This window comes from Canis lupus, chromosome 17 (genome assembly GCF_011100685.1).
Source record: "Canis lupus familiaris isolate Mischka breed German Shepherd chromosome 17, alternate assembly UU_Cfam_GSD_1.0, whole genome shotgun sequence".
In the NCBI taxonomy this organism is placed as follows: Eukaryota; Metazoa; Chordata; class Mammalia; order Carnivora; family Canidae; genus Canis; species Canis lupus.
The window spans coordinates 62,212,582-62,229,088 of NC_049238.1; the positions used below are offsets into that span (position 1 = coordinate 62,212,582).

At 40.7% G+C, this 16,507-nt stretch overlaps 2 protein-coding genes across 2 annotated transcripts in view; both read left to right on the forward strand.

Annotated features, from left to right (window-relative positions):
* The first annotated feature begins 2,265 nt into the window (after positions 1-2,265).
* On the forward strand, positions 2,266-4,244 carry C17H1orf68 (chromosome 17 C1orf68 homolog). The gene is made up of 2 exons (XM_038560622.1): positions 2,266-2,330; positions 3,300-4,244. Exons 1-2 carry the CDS (start codon positions 2,274-2,276, stop codon positions 4,056-4,058), a joined length of 816 nt encoding a protein of 271 aa, XP_038416550.1. The 5' UTR covers positions 2,266-2,273; the 3' UTR covers positions 4,059-4,244.
* Positions 4,245-5,093: 849 nt separating this feature from the next.
* Positions 5,094-16,507, forward strand: part of LOC100686380 (keratinocyte proline rich protein) — a 30,818-nt gene continuing 19,404 nt past the window's right edge. Inside the window, exon 1 of the mRNA XM_038562289.1 lies at positions 5,094-5,311. The gene's annotated coding sequence lies outside the window, so the exon portion shown is untranslated. The remainder of the gene's footprint in view (positions 5,312-16,507) is intronic.

Here is a 16,507-nt window from a genome sequence, read left to right on the forward strand (position 1 = left end):
GCCACACCATGAGGCAATGGCAGAATCAGAACTAGGGCTGAGTTCTATTTGTGCTTTGAACTATCTCTATCTTGTTTCATTGACTACCTTAAAATGATTGATCTTCCAGGTCATTTTCTTCCCTGTAGACTGGGGCTGCCCCATCTTATGTCTGAGATATAGGGCTTCTTAATGACTATGCCTGTTGTTTGGCTAAAGGTATGGTTCCTAAAATATCATGTATTTCAACACTAAAAACACCATGTTGTGGCAGAAAAGAAAAAAAAAAAAGAATAAACCTGGATTCAAATTCTGTCTCTACTACTTCTAGCTATGTGAGCTCAGGCAAGTTTGTTTTCCTATTTATTTAAGACACAGTTATGGAGACTAAATGTGATGAGCTAAAGCCATGACATGTATGGTCCCAATAAAAGACCATCCTTGTACCATTCCCATCATAAAACATCAGGCCTGGGTGTCAGCTGAGATGGGATGCAGGAGAACAGGTAATGGGACTGCCTAAAATCACTTCCACCATCCCCTTTAGGGCAGGAACTGGTGGGTCTCACAGATGAAGTTATGGAGTGCTACAAGTCCACCCAATACAGGAATGATGGACGAAAGTAGGAAACTTTCCAAGCCTAGGGCATACTCTCTCCTTGCTTCCTCCAAATTGTTCGGGGGCAGACCCTGCCAGACCTGGCTTGCCCTGGGGAAGTGTCTGTGGATTAGTGGGGATCTGTCTTCTTTGTTGAGGAAATTTGAGAGCTGTAAGGTTTATGGTCCTGGAGAAATTGGGATCCATTATGGACAAATGCACCTTTTCCTTAGAGGCTGTGGGGCCATGGTGGGGCCTGCACCAGTTGATCTGAGGGAGTGGTAGTTTGCAACCAGAGCTCAGTTCAGGACTGAGATACCTTTCTGCATTGAGCAACCTGACTTGGCTCAGTAGGAAGAGCATGGGCTCTAAAACTAGACAGGCTTGGGTTCAAGTGATACTACATTGCCTACCAATGAGACGATCTTGGTGAAATAGGCCTCTGGGTGTTAATTTCCCTTGTCAAAATAGGGCTAGCGGGGGCCCCTGGGTGGCTCAGTGGTTGAGCATCTGCCTTTGGCTCAGGGCGTGATCCTGGGGGTCCTGGGATGGAGTCCCTGCATCAGGGTCCCCACAGGAAGCCTGCTTCTCCCTCTGCCTATGTCTCTGCCTCTCTCTGTGTCTCTCAATGAATAAATAAATAAAATCTTTAAAAAAAAGTAGGGCTATCATAGCCCACCTCACAGGATGTACTTAATACATATTATTCCCATCTCCCTTGCTGTATTTACTGCTCTGATGAAAGGGAAGAAGAGAGATATTGAGGAACAGTGCTACGTCCAGAAATAAAAGGCAACATGTTGTAGCAGTAAAGACCACGGCTTACGAAGGCAGACTGCCTGCATGAGAGTCCAGTTTCATACCTAATTGCTTTGTGACAATAGGTAACTTCCTTATTTTTTCGGGGCCTCAGTTACAGGGCCATCTATAAATGTACATCCCTTATGAACTGTTTGGCACATACAAAGCGTTCAGTTAAATGTTAGATTCTACTATTATTGTTATCACACAGTGTTCATTTGGCTGGAATTCCCTCTGTGCTGGGTTCTTGGCAATCTAGCCCGGGTAGTGAGATCCAGAAAGGTGAGGATGGGGAGGTCATGGGGTGCAAGAAGCTGAGGATATACAGCCTAAATATAGAGCCTGAGGTCTGAGATCACTAAGCACCCATCCAGTTTCCCAAATAAACAGGATAGCCTGCCAGTCCATGGAACTAACCTGGAGCTTCTGGGGGGCCTTGCTGCCATACTGAGGCAGACACTACCAGGTCCAGCAACCTAGACCACCACCAGGAGGCCCTCAGAAAGAACGTACTATTTAGACTGAAGATGCACCGTGTAGCTTTTGGCACAGTGTATGAAAAATTGAGATGCTAAATACATTTTGGACAAGTCCTTGAAGACTTGAGTGACCTAGAAACAGCTTTGTAGACATAGATCTCATAGGCATCTCATCTCTCATAACTTCTAGAAAAAGAAGATGGACTTGTTCCAGGAAGAAGGCCAAAGGAATCATTTATCTGGTGTTCTGGAAAATTCAATGTCAAACAGAGACATGCCCTGCCTCTGAGTGAAGAGCCAGGCATACTGGGGAGGAATCTCACCAATGCAGTGCCAGCCCCAATCCTTGTGAACCTTCCTGCTTCATTGGGATGCCATTAAATTGCCTCATTGCCACCCTATAAAAGGCCTCCCCAATGGCTAGCTCCTCAGATCCCTGGATTCTCCCCGTCTTGCTTCTGTCAGTGAAGAGGGTAAGTCTATGTCTGAGATAGGAACACAGCAGGAAGGAGAGGTGATACTGGGATGGGATGAGGGTGGTCAGGCCTATACATGAGAGTGGCCGCTGAAGGAGTGGAGCAGAGCTGGAGTCTGAGGGGGAGAGGCAGAGTGTGGAGCTGTTGGCCTTGTGTGAGAAGGGCTCTTCAGAGAACTGCTGTCCTCTCTTCCCTAGACTGCATTTCTTTCATGAGTCTATTTATGGGGTGAAATGATAATCTAGCTGACCTGAAGAGCAAATGGTGGAAACTCACTCAAACTGCAGACCTGTCATGCTCTGTGTGGCTCAGGATTCACTGACAAGAACTTGCCTTCCCTGGGTACTGTCTGGTCTGGCAGGAGGAAATAGGGAAGCTGATCTTGAGAAAATGAGCAGTGAGGGATATCAGCTGGAAAACAATTTCTCAAGGAGAATCTGCAACTAGGCACCAAAGTAAGAAGAGAGGAGGCTTGGAGAATTGGGTAGAAACATATCATTCTTTCTAGCCCTTCATTTTCCACTGTGGAAACTGAGACATACAGTCAGGCGCAGGCACAAGAGCCAAGCAAGATCCCTGGCTCTGAGTCTACCCTATGTCAGGTCTGAGTGCTGTGACCTTCTCAAAAAGGCTCCAGTTTACAGATCATTCTATTTAAAAGAGGTGCTGGGGGTTTCCCTGGAAAACTTCCTAGTCCTGATGAGACCTTTTCTTTTCTTTTCTTTTCTTTTCTTTTCTTTTCTTTTCTTTTCTTTTCTTTTCTTTTCTTTTCTTTTCTTCTTTTCTTTTCTTTTCTTTTCTTTTCTTTCTTTCTTTTCTTTTCTTCTTTCTTTTCTTTTCTTTCTTTCTTTCTTTCCTTTTCTTTTCTTTTCTTTCCTTCTTTCTTTTCTTTTCTTTTCTTCTTCTCTTCTCTTCTCTTCTTTCTTTTTTCCTTTTCTTTTTTTCTGATGAGACCTTTCTTTTCAGATTTTACAAAGCCACAGAAAGATGTGTGACCAGCAGAAGCAGCCACAGTTCCCTCCATCTTGTGTGAAAGGTTTGGGATTGGGAGGTGAGCAGAGTACCAAATGTACCCCTGTGAAATGCCCAGCTCCATCCCAGACTCAAACTTGTGTGAAATGCCCAGCTCCACGCCCAGCTCAAACCTACGTGAAATGCCCAGCTCCACGCCCAGCTCAAACCTACGTGAAATGTCAAATGCCATGCCAGACTCAGACCTATGTGAAATATGCAGCTCCTTGCCAGACATACGTGAAGTGCCCAGCTCCATCCCAGACAACCTACATGAAATGCCCAGCTCCTTGTCAGACATACATGAAGTACCCAGCTCCGTGCCAGATGACTTACGTGAAGTACCCAGCCCCTTGCCAGACCCAGACATGCTATGTCCAGAGACCTTCTCCCGGCCAGACCTACTATGCTCAGGCTCCTGCAAGTGGCTCGACCACCTCATGCTGTGTCCCTGATCCATGCTCTGCACCCTGTTCCACCAGCTACTGCTGCCTGGCTCCCCGGACCTTTGGGGTGAGTCCCCTGAGACGTTGGATCCAACCGCCCCAGGACTGCAACTCAGGATCATCTGGCTGCTGTGAAGATTCTGGGTGCTGCAGCTCTGGATGCTGCAGCACTGGGTGCTGCGGCTCTGGGTGCTGCTGTTTGGGAATTATCCCCATGAGGTCCCGAGGTCCTGCATGCTGTGATTGTGAGGATGACTGCTGCTGTTAAGTACAGAACAGACCTGCTATATCTTTTGGAACGTTCACCAGCCTCTGGCCCCCTCCCTGTATTCCCAGTGATGTAGACTCTCATTGCTTCACTGTGTACTTTGCTTCTTTATCAAGGCAGCCTGCCAGAATTGGTGTGCCCCCCACACTTTGGCAAGAATAAAGCTCTGAATGCAATTCATAGTGATGTCCTGTCTATTTGGTCCATATTTATACTTTTCTATCAGAAATTCTTCCTCTTTTCCTCTTGCTTCACAACAAGGGGAAAGGTCTGCAAGGACATGAACAAGCAGACCGAGCTGGTACGATCGCGGCCTGGGGTCCCTGAGCACTCTAGAATGCCACTAATAAACGTATCCATGCAAGTTAGCTGGAGACTTTGGGGTCAGAAGATGCGTCTTTCCTGCCCTCTGATGAGTGTGAGGCCCACACGGTAGTATGATTGCTGTAAGTGAACTCAGAGTTCAGCCTCCTGGATATTGAAGGGTCTGTGAAATCAGATCTGTTCAGGAGTCTCATGATGATACCCCTGCTTCTGTGGGAGTGGCTCTGCGGGTTCCATCTTCTCATCTGGTGAGTTTGCCCTCCTGAAGCTCCAGAGTAAAGACCTGAAGGAAATGGTGAGGACTCCCCTGAGGCAGGTAGAAATTCCCCATGTCAGCCAGGGAGAGGGAGACGTTGCCAAGAGGAAGGCAAGCCTCTTGGCATAAACATTTGGGTCTGGGCCAGACACCCTTCCTCATTTGCTTGCATTTCTTTGCTAACCTCCGGGTTTGGGGTGGATTTTTTATAACTAAAGACTGTAAACCCACACAGTCAAAAAAAGAGAGGTAAGGCGTACATGCTGTTCAAAGCAGCCCCACAAGCCCTGGTGCATGAGCCGAGGAGGCAGCATGTTTGTGGAATATGTAAATGAACATTCTAACAAGAACTGGGGACCTTGGGTTTGTTTCTTCTTTTTTTTTTTTACACCCCTCCCCCACCTTGGGTTTGTTTCTAAGCAACCTCTTTCAGGTTGCCCTGGAACACTTGCAGAGAGTCATGTGGGCTACTATGCTGCCTTTGAAAATCTAAGTCACCTGTGGTTCCCCCAAATCACATTCCATCCCTCCAACCAAACCCACTGCAGCATAGTCAGCTGGGCACCATGATCTCACCACCAAGTGGCTCCTGCAATGTTGGAAGTCTATATGCTGCTCCTTCAGCAATGAATGTGGGCATACAATGCTTTTATATGTATTAATTAAAAACTGGGTAAGTAGCACGAGCTATCTAAACATTTGAATATTACAGTTGATATTTGAACAATGCGGAGGTTAGGGGTGCCGATCCTTCCCACACTCTAAAATTCACACTTTTGACTCCCCAGAAAGGTAACTACTAATAGCCTACTGTTGACCAGAAGCCTTACTGATAACATAAATAACTAATTAACACATATTTTGTATGTTATGTGTATTCTATACTATATTCTTATAATAACGTGAGATAAAGATAAGAAAGTGATATTAAGAAAATCGTTAAGAGAGAGAAAATACGCTTATAATACTGTACTTACTGAAAAAAAAAAACCCACATATAATTGGACCTGTACCATTCAAATCCATGTTGTTCAAGGGTCAACTGCATGACATTTATAGATAAAAATGAAGTTATTTTTTGACTTCAAATTCTACACTCTTTCCAGGATGGCCATGCTGAGTTTGGATTAGATCTTTGTCTAGCTCTCGTGGCCCCATGCATACAGAGAATGAATGGCATCCCAAAAGCCCAGCCCAACCAGCACTGATGTGTCAGAAAGCATTGTACGGAATCTATTCCATAACTCATAACATACTTCTAAAATAGTTTGCTTTCTGACCTTTCTGTTATATGGCTAGTGATTTATTTAACCATCCCTTTATTGCCCTTTATGATATATATTTCTCTTTCTTTTTCTCTTTCTTTTTCTCTCCTATATTTATTTTGGTTTCTGTCTCACTCTGTTTCTCATTATTATACGAGTTGCTGTTGAAGTCTGTGTAAATATTTTAAAAAGTTTTATATTGAAATATAACACGCAGAAAAGTACACGAATTGTAAGTTTATCCTTCAACAAACACATCTGTATAACTACCACCTAGATACCAGAAAGTTAGCATCATGTTGAAAGCAAATAAATCAAAGTCCCTGATCCTCACAGAGCAGTTTGGAGGTGTAAGGTGGAGCAGAACAGAAATATCCTTCTGTAACTACAGAAGCTTTGGAAAAAAGCCCTGCGTGTGTGCCAGGTGTTTATGTAGGAAAGACTATGTGAGGAGAAGCAGCCAATGGGATCCAGGCTTTCAAGGCACCCGAGCTGTGCACCTAGGAGTGCCTCCCAGTGAACCCCAACATGTGGTGCCAGACTGTCCTCCCCTTACACAGACGTCAAGAGACTGAGAAGCCAGTGGCCAGGACCTGAGAATCCTTCATGAGCGTGGCCAGTATGAAAGGCCTAGAAGTAACTCTTGTGTCTGATTTTCATTCGTTCATCTAATAAATAGTTACTGAACACCTGTTTTGTTCCAGGTGAACAAACTCCAACATTGCATGCAACACTCCATGCAGTGTCGGAGTTTACAGCAGAGAGGGAAAATAAACAATAAAAAAACCAATAAATAAATGTAAAGGTGCACTGCTATGAAGAGTGCTGGGTGCTCTGACATCCTGCAGTATACCCATTTTACCTGGTCAGGGAGATCAGAAATGACTTCTCTGAGAAAGTACAGATCAATCTCAAGGTTGAGTAGGAGTTAATTACAGAGCAGCAAGGGAAGGCTTCTCCAGGCAGAGGCAGGAGCACAGCCAGGGACTTTGTGAGAGGACGGATGGGGCCTCTGTGAGGGAGTGAGCTGCTGAATGGAGAGAGTTCACAGTGAGACCGAAGGGCATGAGTGCCTGATGGGTGCTGCGACCATTGTTGAGGTATGGTGTTGCTGGAGATACTACTCTGCCAAAGGGAGCTGTTGTAAGGTTTCAAGGAGGCAGGTGATAGATGCTATATTATTTGTGTCTATTAAAGATTATTTTTCTCTGCAAAAATAAGTTCATTTTTGTAGAGCATTTAAAGGACACTCTAAGACAACTGCCCAGTAGCATTAATTTACCTGGTTCCTTCCTTGCCTGTCCTGTGTAGCTGCAGGGCTCTGATTCTAGCTTGTCCAACTATCATATCACAACTTGGGCTGCTTTGTGAGTAAGGGCCCCTTCAAGTGCCAGCACCAGGTGGTCTGCTCACAGCGCTGGCACTCTCATCTCTAAAAATGATGGGTTAGAAAATCACAAAATATTCAGTTTCAGGACATTTTCCTGAAATTAAAGCTAATCAAAAGTTCTACTGTGTTTTGTTTTTTACTGTTATAAAAATCTTGATGTATCATTTTCCATGTAAAATAATCCAGATTTCCTGACTCATAGTCTCTCTACACTACTTATAGAGGATTTATTGGGAATTATTTAAAGAGAATGGCAAGTCCAGAACATGGAAACAAACCCCTGGGAAATGGAGAACAGTATCCTTGGACGTCCTAAGTTGCTGCCCTCCTGGGCTCTTGCATGAGTTTGTTTTCCCAGTTTTTCTGGAATAGAAAAATCTACTGAGTCAAATCCTAAACCCACTTCCCTGTATAGGATAGTTTGTTTTTCTTTTTAAGATTTTATTTATTTATTCATGAGAAACACAGAGAGGAGAGAGAGAGAGAGAGAGAGAGAGAGAGAGGCAGAGACACAGGCAGAGGGAAAAGCAGGCTCCCTGCAGGGACCCCGATGTGGGACTTGATCCCGGTCTCCAGGATCACACCCTGGGCTGAAGGCAGCGCTAAACTGCTGAGCCACCTGGGCTGCCCTAGGATAGTTTTTAATAATGTTTTCTCTCAGGAAAATATCTATGCCAAAATTATTCACAAGAGAGGCTAATACATGTAGATAGACCTTATAATATTTCCAAATTTAAGAAATAAATATACAAGTAAAATACATATAATTTTTTATCTTAAAATACATTATACATATGTTGTATATGAATGCATAGCTAATGAAAGGCAGAGGGAGAAGCAGGCTCCCTGCGGGGAGCCTGATGCGGAACTCCATCCCAGGACCCTGGGGTCTCACCTGAGCCAGAGGCAGATGCTCAACCACTAAGCCACCTAGGCATCCCACCAAGGGCTGTTTCTACCCCTGACAGTCTGTACTTTCAATTCTTTGACTATTCTTCAAAGTTCAAACAGTGTATCTTTCCAATAGAATGGAAATGGGGCAGAGGTTTGATAGCTAACTGGTGGCATCCCTTAAAGAGGTATAGGCAGTGGGGCACCCAGATTAACAACTCTTCCCATGAGACTCAGTGCTTGACAACAAAGGAGAATCTAGGCCAGGTTTTTAGACAGAAGCTAGCTGGGGAAAATGTCACAATCAGATGTCATTCCTTGTCACTGGTGTAAGCATCTCCTCCCTGCTGATGGTTGCTGATGCACAATTAGCAAGTTGGCTATGTGGGACAGATGGCTGATGCAGCAGGCATCCTCTCCACAGCAGGGAGAAGGGGTGGAATAGTATGTGTGGCTCCAAAGGGCAGTGATTAATATTCTCGGAGATTCTCGCGGCTAGCCCTTGTGTCCGACCCATGTGCATGTTCTGCTGGGAGATGTGTTCATCTTAACCTACTAGACTTACAGGAGAGGGAATTGGGTCCTATCTGATTTAATGTCCCCAGACATACATATAGGGTAGGACTCAATATTTTCTTATCAAATAAAAAAATGATTCTTCCCCATTTATATATCTATCCTATGGGAACTTCCTGGTTTTTTTGTTTTTGTTGTTGTTTTTTTTTTTTTTTAAATCCAGTCTGATTACCCAGGGAACAGTAGATAAGACTCAGAGGCATTTTCTATAAATGCCTCAGAGGCAGTTTCTATAAATAGACCCAAAAAGGTCAAGTTAAATACTATCAGCTTTTCATTGAACATATTTCAGTGTTAAACACTCCATATACCCCACCTTGGACCACCAGGCTCAGACAGAGCTGTGCCCCAGCTCTTCACCTCACCCTGCTTTATTTTTCTTCCTAGACCACTTTACTACTAATATTACATCAATATTTATTTATTTTTTTTGCCTTCCTACTAGATTGCTCTTCTAACTTCCTCAGAAGATTGACGGTACAATCCCAAACAGAGGAATCCACTATGAATCTATCACACAACTGCATTTGTGTACATTTTCCCTAAAAAAATCTTTATTTTCAAACTTTCCCAGTTAAAAATCTCTTCAAAAAGGCTTCAGAAGGGCCACAGCAGTTCTGTGTGGTATCCTCAATGGAAAGGTTTTTTCCTCATCTTTAGTGAAGTATGATTGACAACAATCATATATATTTAAGTTATACAACATGAGACTTTGATATATATTATGAAATGTTTACCAGAATCAAGCTGATTAACATACCCATGACATCACATATACACTGCTGTGTGTGTATTCTGGGAGAGTACATATAAGATGGACTCTTTTAGTAAATTTCAAGTACACGATACAGTATTATTAATTGTCGTCACTATGCTATACATTAGGTCCTCGGGACTTATTCGTCTTATGATTGAAAGTTTGTACCCTCTACTGACATTTCCTCTTTCCCATCCCTTAGTCCCTTGTAACCACCATTCTATTCTGCTTTTATGAATTTAACTTTTTTTAGATTCCATATAGAAGTGAAATTACATGTTTGTTTTTCTGTGTCTGGCTTATTTCACTCCACGTAATATCTTCCAAGACATCCCTGTTGTTGTAAATGGAAGGATTCCTTTTTTATAGTTGAATAATATTCACTATGTATACCACATTTTCTTTATCCATTCATTCATCAACAGATAATAGGGTTGTTTCTGTAGCCTGGCAGTTGTGAATAATTAAGTCACTTCTTAATTGCCCACACTAGCAGATCAGAAAGAGTTTTTGTGGTTGTTGCTTTTTTTTTTTCCTCGCTCATTTCCTATTTCCTGGCAAATATCTGCCCATGAATAAAGAGGTCTATGGAAAAGAAATCTGTATTCTTTATTTCTGGGTGGAGCTACATGACCATTCTACTTCAGCAAGGATGAGATTCTGACTCTGAAATAGGGAGAAGGTAAAAATGTTGCCCTGTGCTCTTAGCTCAATCTCCTGCATCCTCCTGCCCGTGTCTTGATGCAAATTTACATTTCTGCAGGTGTCTTAAAAAGGATCAGAACTTCATGGTTCAGGGTGGGGTAAGGAGAGAAACCCTCAACCTTTCTTTAAACCATATTCATATATTTTAAGAAGGCTAAGTTAGGCTTCTATGTATCAGGAAAAATCTAATTCAATTATTATAACTATAAAGTTTCATCAGAATTGTATTTTAAAATCACTCCTTTTAAAGAACTATTATGCTTTTTTTTTTTTAAGACTTTATTTATTCATTCATGAGAGACAGAGAGAGAGAGTGAGAGAGAGAGAGACTGGCAGAGGCACAGGCAGAGGGAGAGGCAGGCTCCATGCAGGGAGACAGATGTGGGACTTGATCCCAGGACTCTAGGACCACACCCTGGGCCAAAAGCAGGCACCAAACCTCTGAGTCACCCAGGCATCCCTATTATGCTTTTAATGAAGAGTTTTAGTAGATATATTTGAGGGGGAAACAAAGTCTTAATGTTACAATAAATAATGAAAAATATTCAGGTTAACATAAATTTAGTTTATACAATCCTTGCCTTGCTTGAATTCACTGAACCATGGACATACAGCCACCACTAATATCAATCCCACTATAATTTTCATTACTTAAAATTTTCATAAAAACAAATTTATTTTTTTTTTAGTCATTAAGAATCATTTCTTTCTCTGAACTCCTACAAATTTAAAATTATTAATTCAAGTGGGGAGGTGAAGGAGAAGTAGGATCCCCATTGAGGAGGGATCCTGATATGGGGCTTGATCCCAGGACCCTGAGATCATGGTTTGAGCTGAAGGCAGATGCTTATCCAACTGAGCCACGCAGGTGCCCCTATTACCAGCTCTTTTGCATTGTTTTCATATTAACATCCCTCTAATTCTATAAGCTTTTCATTTTCCAATCCCTCTTACTTTGCACATCTTTATGTCTTGCTGTTGCATGCTGTAGCTATGAATATAGGTCTCTCCTCCTCTACAACTACTGTTCCCTTCTCCTCCTTGGCTCATTTGCATTGTTTAGACTTGACTTCCAGACATTCACACTTTGGTTTCACAGAGAATAGTCTCTCCTGGAATAGTCTCTGTCTGCCTCGTGTTGAAATTGGTGGAGGACATGTTCCTTGGGCCTTGTAAACGGTAATTTTATAAGACCATCTTTGAAGATAAGGGTGATTTCCAAATCTCTCTAAATCCACCCTATTACTCAGTGCAATAGTTTGGACACAGAATGAATTTCGTAAATGAGAGAGAATGAGACACACCTAATCTTCATTCTTCTGCCATCTTTATCTTCAGAAATATCCACCTCTAGCCTCGAGTTCAACAAAGAAAATAGAACAACAAGGCTTCTATAATATCAGTTCTCCTCTGTGACTAGGAAATCTTGCTAGGCAGAATAGAATGATGCCTATTAAGACACCAAAACATGGGAAATAATCATATTAATTAGAATAGTAGTAAGAGGAGTGAGAGGAGTAGCTACCACTTTTTTAGGTCCAGCCATGTGTGTGGTGCTATGCTCAGTGCTTCATAGGCAATATCTCATGTGATGCTTACAGATGAGCAGAACAATTCTATTCTGCAGACAATGGAACTATAATTTAGAAGACGTACGTAACTTACTGAAGACAGCATAGTTTGCCCATGGAGAAGCAGGCATGCTACCTTCACTCTCTGAATCCAAAATTACCCTGAATAATATCTTCTATTCAGAGCACCCTTTTTGTTGTTAATCCTCTGCACCTCTAATGTCAGCTCTGGCCTCCCTTGACTGGAGGTATGTTTACAGTCAATACATAATGGTTTCATTGATTATCTTTGGCTTTTGAACAACTCTTTCTTCAAAATCCTAGTGCAAATTAAGGTCTCTTCTCATTGAAGTGCTGTTCTTTGAATCAAAGCCACATCTCAGCTGACATGGCATCATGGCACATTACTTTGACCACTCTGTGTAACTTTGAAACAATGTTTTCTTCATTCTATTTTTTTTTTTCTACTTCATCACTCATCAATCTCTTAAACTTCCTGAAATAGTGATCTCTGGTTCTTCTAGCCTGCTCTTTTAGAAAATTATTATAAAGAAATTTCTTCCCTCATCATTAAAATTGCTATTTCTAGTATCACTGATGATGAAATTTGGAAGTTTTGGGTTCGAGAGCTAACAGCTAAGAAATAATTCTTGAGACATTTTTGGTGCAAAAAGGTGATTTTATTGTAACACAAGGACAGGTTCCATGGGCAGAAAGAGTTGCACTGGGATTGTGAGGAATGACTGATTATGTACTTTTTAATTAGTGGGGGTTAGGGATAGCATTTGGAATTAGAAAGCAAAGCTTTCAGGACCTTAAGGGGCTAGCTGCTGTTAAGATAAGGTTACTTTTAGTCATAAACATTAAGGTACTAAAACAGCCACAAGTTCCTTGAGAAAGCTCACACTCTGCATGTTATAGGTACCTATCAGTGGGCTGCAAGGTGTAAGGACACTTACTTTAAGCTACATTTATCTTGCCTTTGTTTCCCTCATTATTTCTCCCCATGAGCAACTTTGACCCTTAAATCTTTAAGGATATTGAAGGTGGAATGTCTCATCTTCTGTAACTCCCTCCTTCTGAATAGGGACATAAAGATATTCCTGCCTCTGGGTCAGGATTGGTCTGTTGAGAATTTAATATGAGTTAGGAAAGGCTATGGCAGTGGTATCTAAAGTTAACAGATGAGAGTCTCCATAAGCAGAAAGGTCATCTGTCCTCTTGAAGTTATGGCAGTGAAGGAGTCTCTGTACCAGGTGGAAAGATATGGGAGAAAACAGTAAAACATTATTAAAATAACAAGAAAAAGAAACACAATAAAAGATCTTTGATAGTTAACCAAAATCTTCTTCCAATAATTTAACCAATTATTAAAGGAGAGGAAGGCATGTTTAAAGCACCAATTTGAGTTTATGTTTTTTAACGATCCTTTTATATTTTGTGATACCCTGGAATACATACCCAAATTTCAATTTGTTAATGGCACATGTTCCACTTGTGCAGGGGTTAAAACATCTAATGCCATTTTATATAATAGCACCTGCTACACAATTAAGGCCTTAAATGACTCTCAGAATAGCATTATTATTATTATTATTATTATTATTACTAAACACTTAAATAGCTCAAATGGATAACAGTTCTACAAAATAAAATGACATTGTCTATTATACTTTTGTATATCATAGATATCTTAAGAGAAAATTTCCTTAGTCTGGGAGAGCAAACATGAAAGAACCAGCCAGCAATGTTTCAAACAACAGTCACAAAAACTGTAATTATTTTCTTTAGTTTATATAGTCCTATGTTACTAATTCTAGTTTGACTTGAATGCAGCTTTTAGTTAGTTCTGGAAATTTACTTACTCATTTTAGTTTTATGATTTTAAAGGTATCCAAATCCTGTATTTTTAAAAAAAATTTTTTTATGAAACTTTTTGAAGATGAAACTTGTTTTGCAAGAGCAATAATAACTATAAATGACAAAGACTCAAAAATGGACATGGTTAAAGATCTGATGTGAGCTAATAATATAGCAGGCAAGAAAATCCAGTTATTTCTGTGACACATAAAATCTTAATAATCAGAATATCAGGGATGTCAGAGTGGCTCAGCAGTTAAGCGTCTGCCTTCAACCCAGGGTGTGATACTGGGATCGAGTCCCACATCGGGCTCTCTGCATGGAGCCTGTTTCTCCCTCTGCCTGTCTCTTTCTCTCTCTCTACTCTTTGTGTCTCTTATGAATAAATAAATAAAATCTTTTTTTAAAAATCAGAATATCAAGTGATAGCCTTATACCAAAACAAATTAGAATTTTAGGGATTGTATTTAATCTCTAGAATAATAGAATATTTACCCAAACATAACCTATAGCTTATTATTTGTTTGACGATGGTTCCAGAGCAACTTAAAATAAGAAAAGAACAAACCTAATTGGTAAAAAAGATTTCATTTACAATTTAAATCTTGGACAAGTTAAAAACCTCAGAAAGTTATAAACAGCAGGGAGCCTAAGTAGGATTACAGATTATTACAAAATTTAAAATTTAATTATTTATTCAACTAAGGTGGCAATAACAGATTCCAAAGATAAATATGTAGGGTTATATAGTTGTTAGCAAAAGTGAGCTCCTTTAATATTAGAAGTTTTAATTATGTTAAATAATCAAAGATCTGATAAAAACAAAGATTGGTTATAAACTTTCGTTTATCCAGCAGACAAAAGAGAAATAAACCCCACTTTGCTTACATTTTGTTATGCAGAGCAGACCAACAATCCAAGAAAATTTTGTCTTTTTAACAGAGGGAAAAGCAGAATTTCAATCTTACACCAGTGTACTGTTAAAATCCATTTTTAAAAAAGATTTTATTTATTCATTAGAGACAGAGAGAGAGAGAGACAGGCAAAGGGAAAAGCAGGCTCCACGCAGGGAGCCTGATGTGGGCCGAAGGCAGGCGCTAAACCGCTGAGCCACCCAGGGATCCCCAAAATCCATTCATTTCAACCTTAGTCCTGACAGTGCATAAAATTCCTTTCCAAAGATTTCTCTTCTAAATATTTTATTCATTCAGATTTTGACCTAAGCCACCTTTCCCCTATTAGTCTTAATTATATTTAGCAGAATTTTAACTCTTAGAAACCTTAGTCTCCAGTGAAGATTTAGTAACTGAGAACTGTTACAACAGAATTCTTTTAGATCTGAAATTTATAAATACGTTTTATAATTAAAAAAATTTTTTTTTATAATACAATCTTTTAAGAAAGCACAAAGTACATTTACCAACAGACCCAAGTATTTTTTGCTTCTCTGCAATAAGAAGCCAAAAGCACAAACTTACATTCAGTAATCAATGTTTTGGCACTCCATCCTATTTGGAAAAGACCTAGATGCCCAACAAATTCAATCCAATTTATCATCCAATCAAAACTTTAAAGTTTTGGGTTACCAAAGACTTTGAAAGCTATCCTAACAATTACCCATGAAAACTTTGAGACAGACAAAATTAATGATCATTTTAAGTATCTTTTTGCTGACAAATTGCAATGGAGAAAACACAAACTTGTTTGACCTTTAGCAAACCAGGGAAGAATAATGCTGATAACTCTAAAGACATACTTATCTTAATTAAACCAACAAACTTAACTTAGCTTAAATACTGAATATATTTCACCTGGGTCCACTTAAAAGTCAATCAATTTGTACCCCACTGTCAATTTTTACATGGCACACTGGTGAGGAAATATGAGGTGGGCACTATAAGTCCAAGGGGGTGCTCTTTGTTCCTTGATGGTGAAAAGAGGAGGAGGAGGAGCCAATGACACTAGAGGATCCAAGGATGGTATGGGAGCCAGTTTCAGGCTGTACCTACGGTGGTGCTGAAACAGGGGAGGGGAAAGGGGGACAGAAGAGGTGACCTGCCCTCAGGAAGGCTGGAGGCAGATAAAAAAGCCCAGAGGGCAGAGAAAAATATATCCTGGTTCTAAAGTTCATCAACTTGGACAGATGAAAAGACATTTTTTTTTTTTTCCTACCAACAAGTGGAAATATGCAGTCCATGTCAAGCCAAAGAAGACAGGGAATTTACTTGAAACAAAAGGAGTTGTGGCAGCTGTTTAGGAATATTCCTTAAAGTCCCTGTCCTGAGGTAGACTAACCACAGACAGTTGACTCCAATTATCATAGGGATTAAACTGGGAAATGAATAAAGGAGAAGTCCCCAAATATAGCTAGAGTTACCTGAGTCTATTAGGAGGAATAGTGAGAGAGAATGTCCCGTTCATTAGGGATAGCTTATGTTTTCCCCAGCAATGTAGGTTTATTTGGAGGAGGCTTGTTTAGAAGATCAATATCCAATATCTCCAGAGGGGGTTATCAACTTAGCTGGTGTTAGACACATTCTGCAAGAGGCCCTTAGATCAAGATCCTGATTTAGGACCACTTGGAGCTGGACATAGAGTACCTCAGTCCATTTGCCCTGTTGCCTGCAGAAGAGATCTAGCTGATAGATCACACTGAAACTTAACGTCCCATTAATGAATGGGTCATTTTCCCTGGTCTCCTAAGGAGTGTTGAGGCTGTGCAGTGTTACAGAAGACCAATCTTTTTTTAAATCTTGCAATCCAAATTGATTCCAGTGGGTTAAAAGCATGCCAAAGGCAATGGAAGTAGAAGCCTAGAGAAGGTCCATTATCAAAAATCCCCTCTGACTTCCTG

What these genes read in the sequence shown, in the direction of transcription:
- C17H1orf68 (XM_038560622.1), top strand. Translation starts at nt 2,274, where the DNA reads ATGGCTAGCTCCTCAGATCCCTGGATTCTCCCCGTCTTGCTTCTGTCA. An exon ending in TGCTTCTGTCAGTGAAGAGG is followed by an intron (nt 2,331 to 3,299) that starts GTAAGTCTATGT and finishes CTTTCTTTTCAG; the next exon opens with ATTTTACAAAGCCACAGAAA.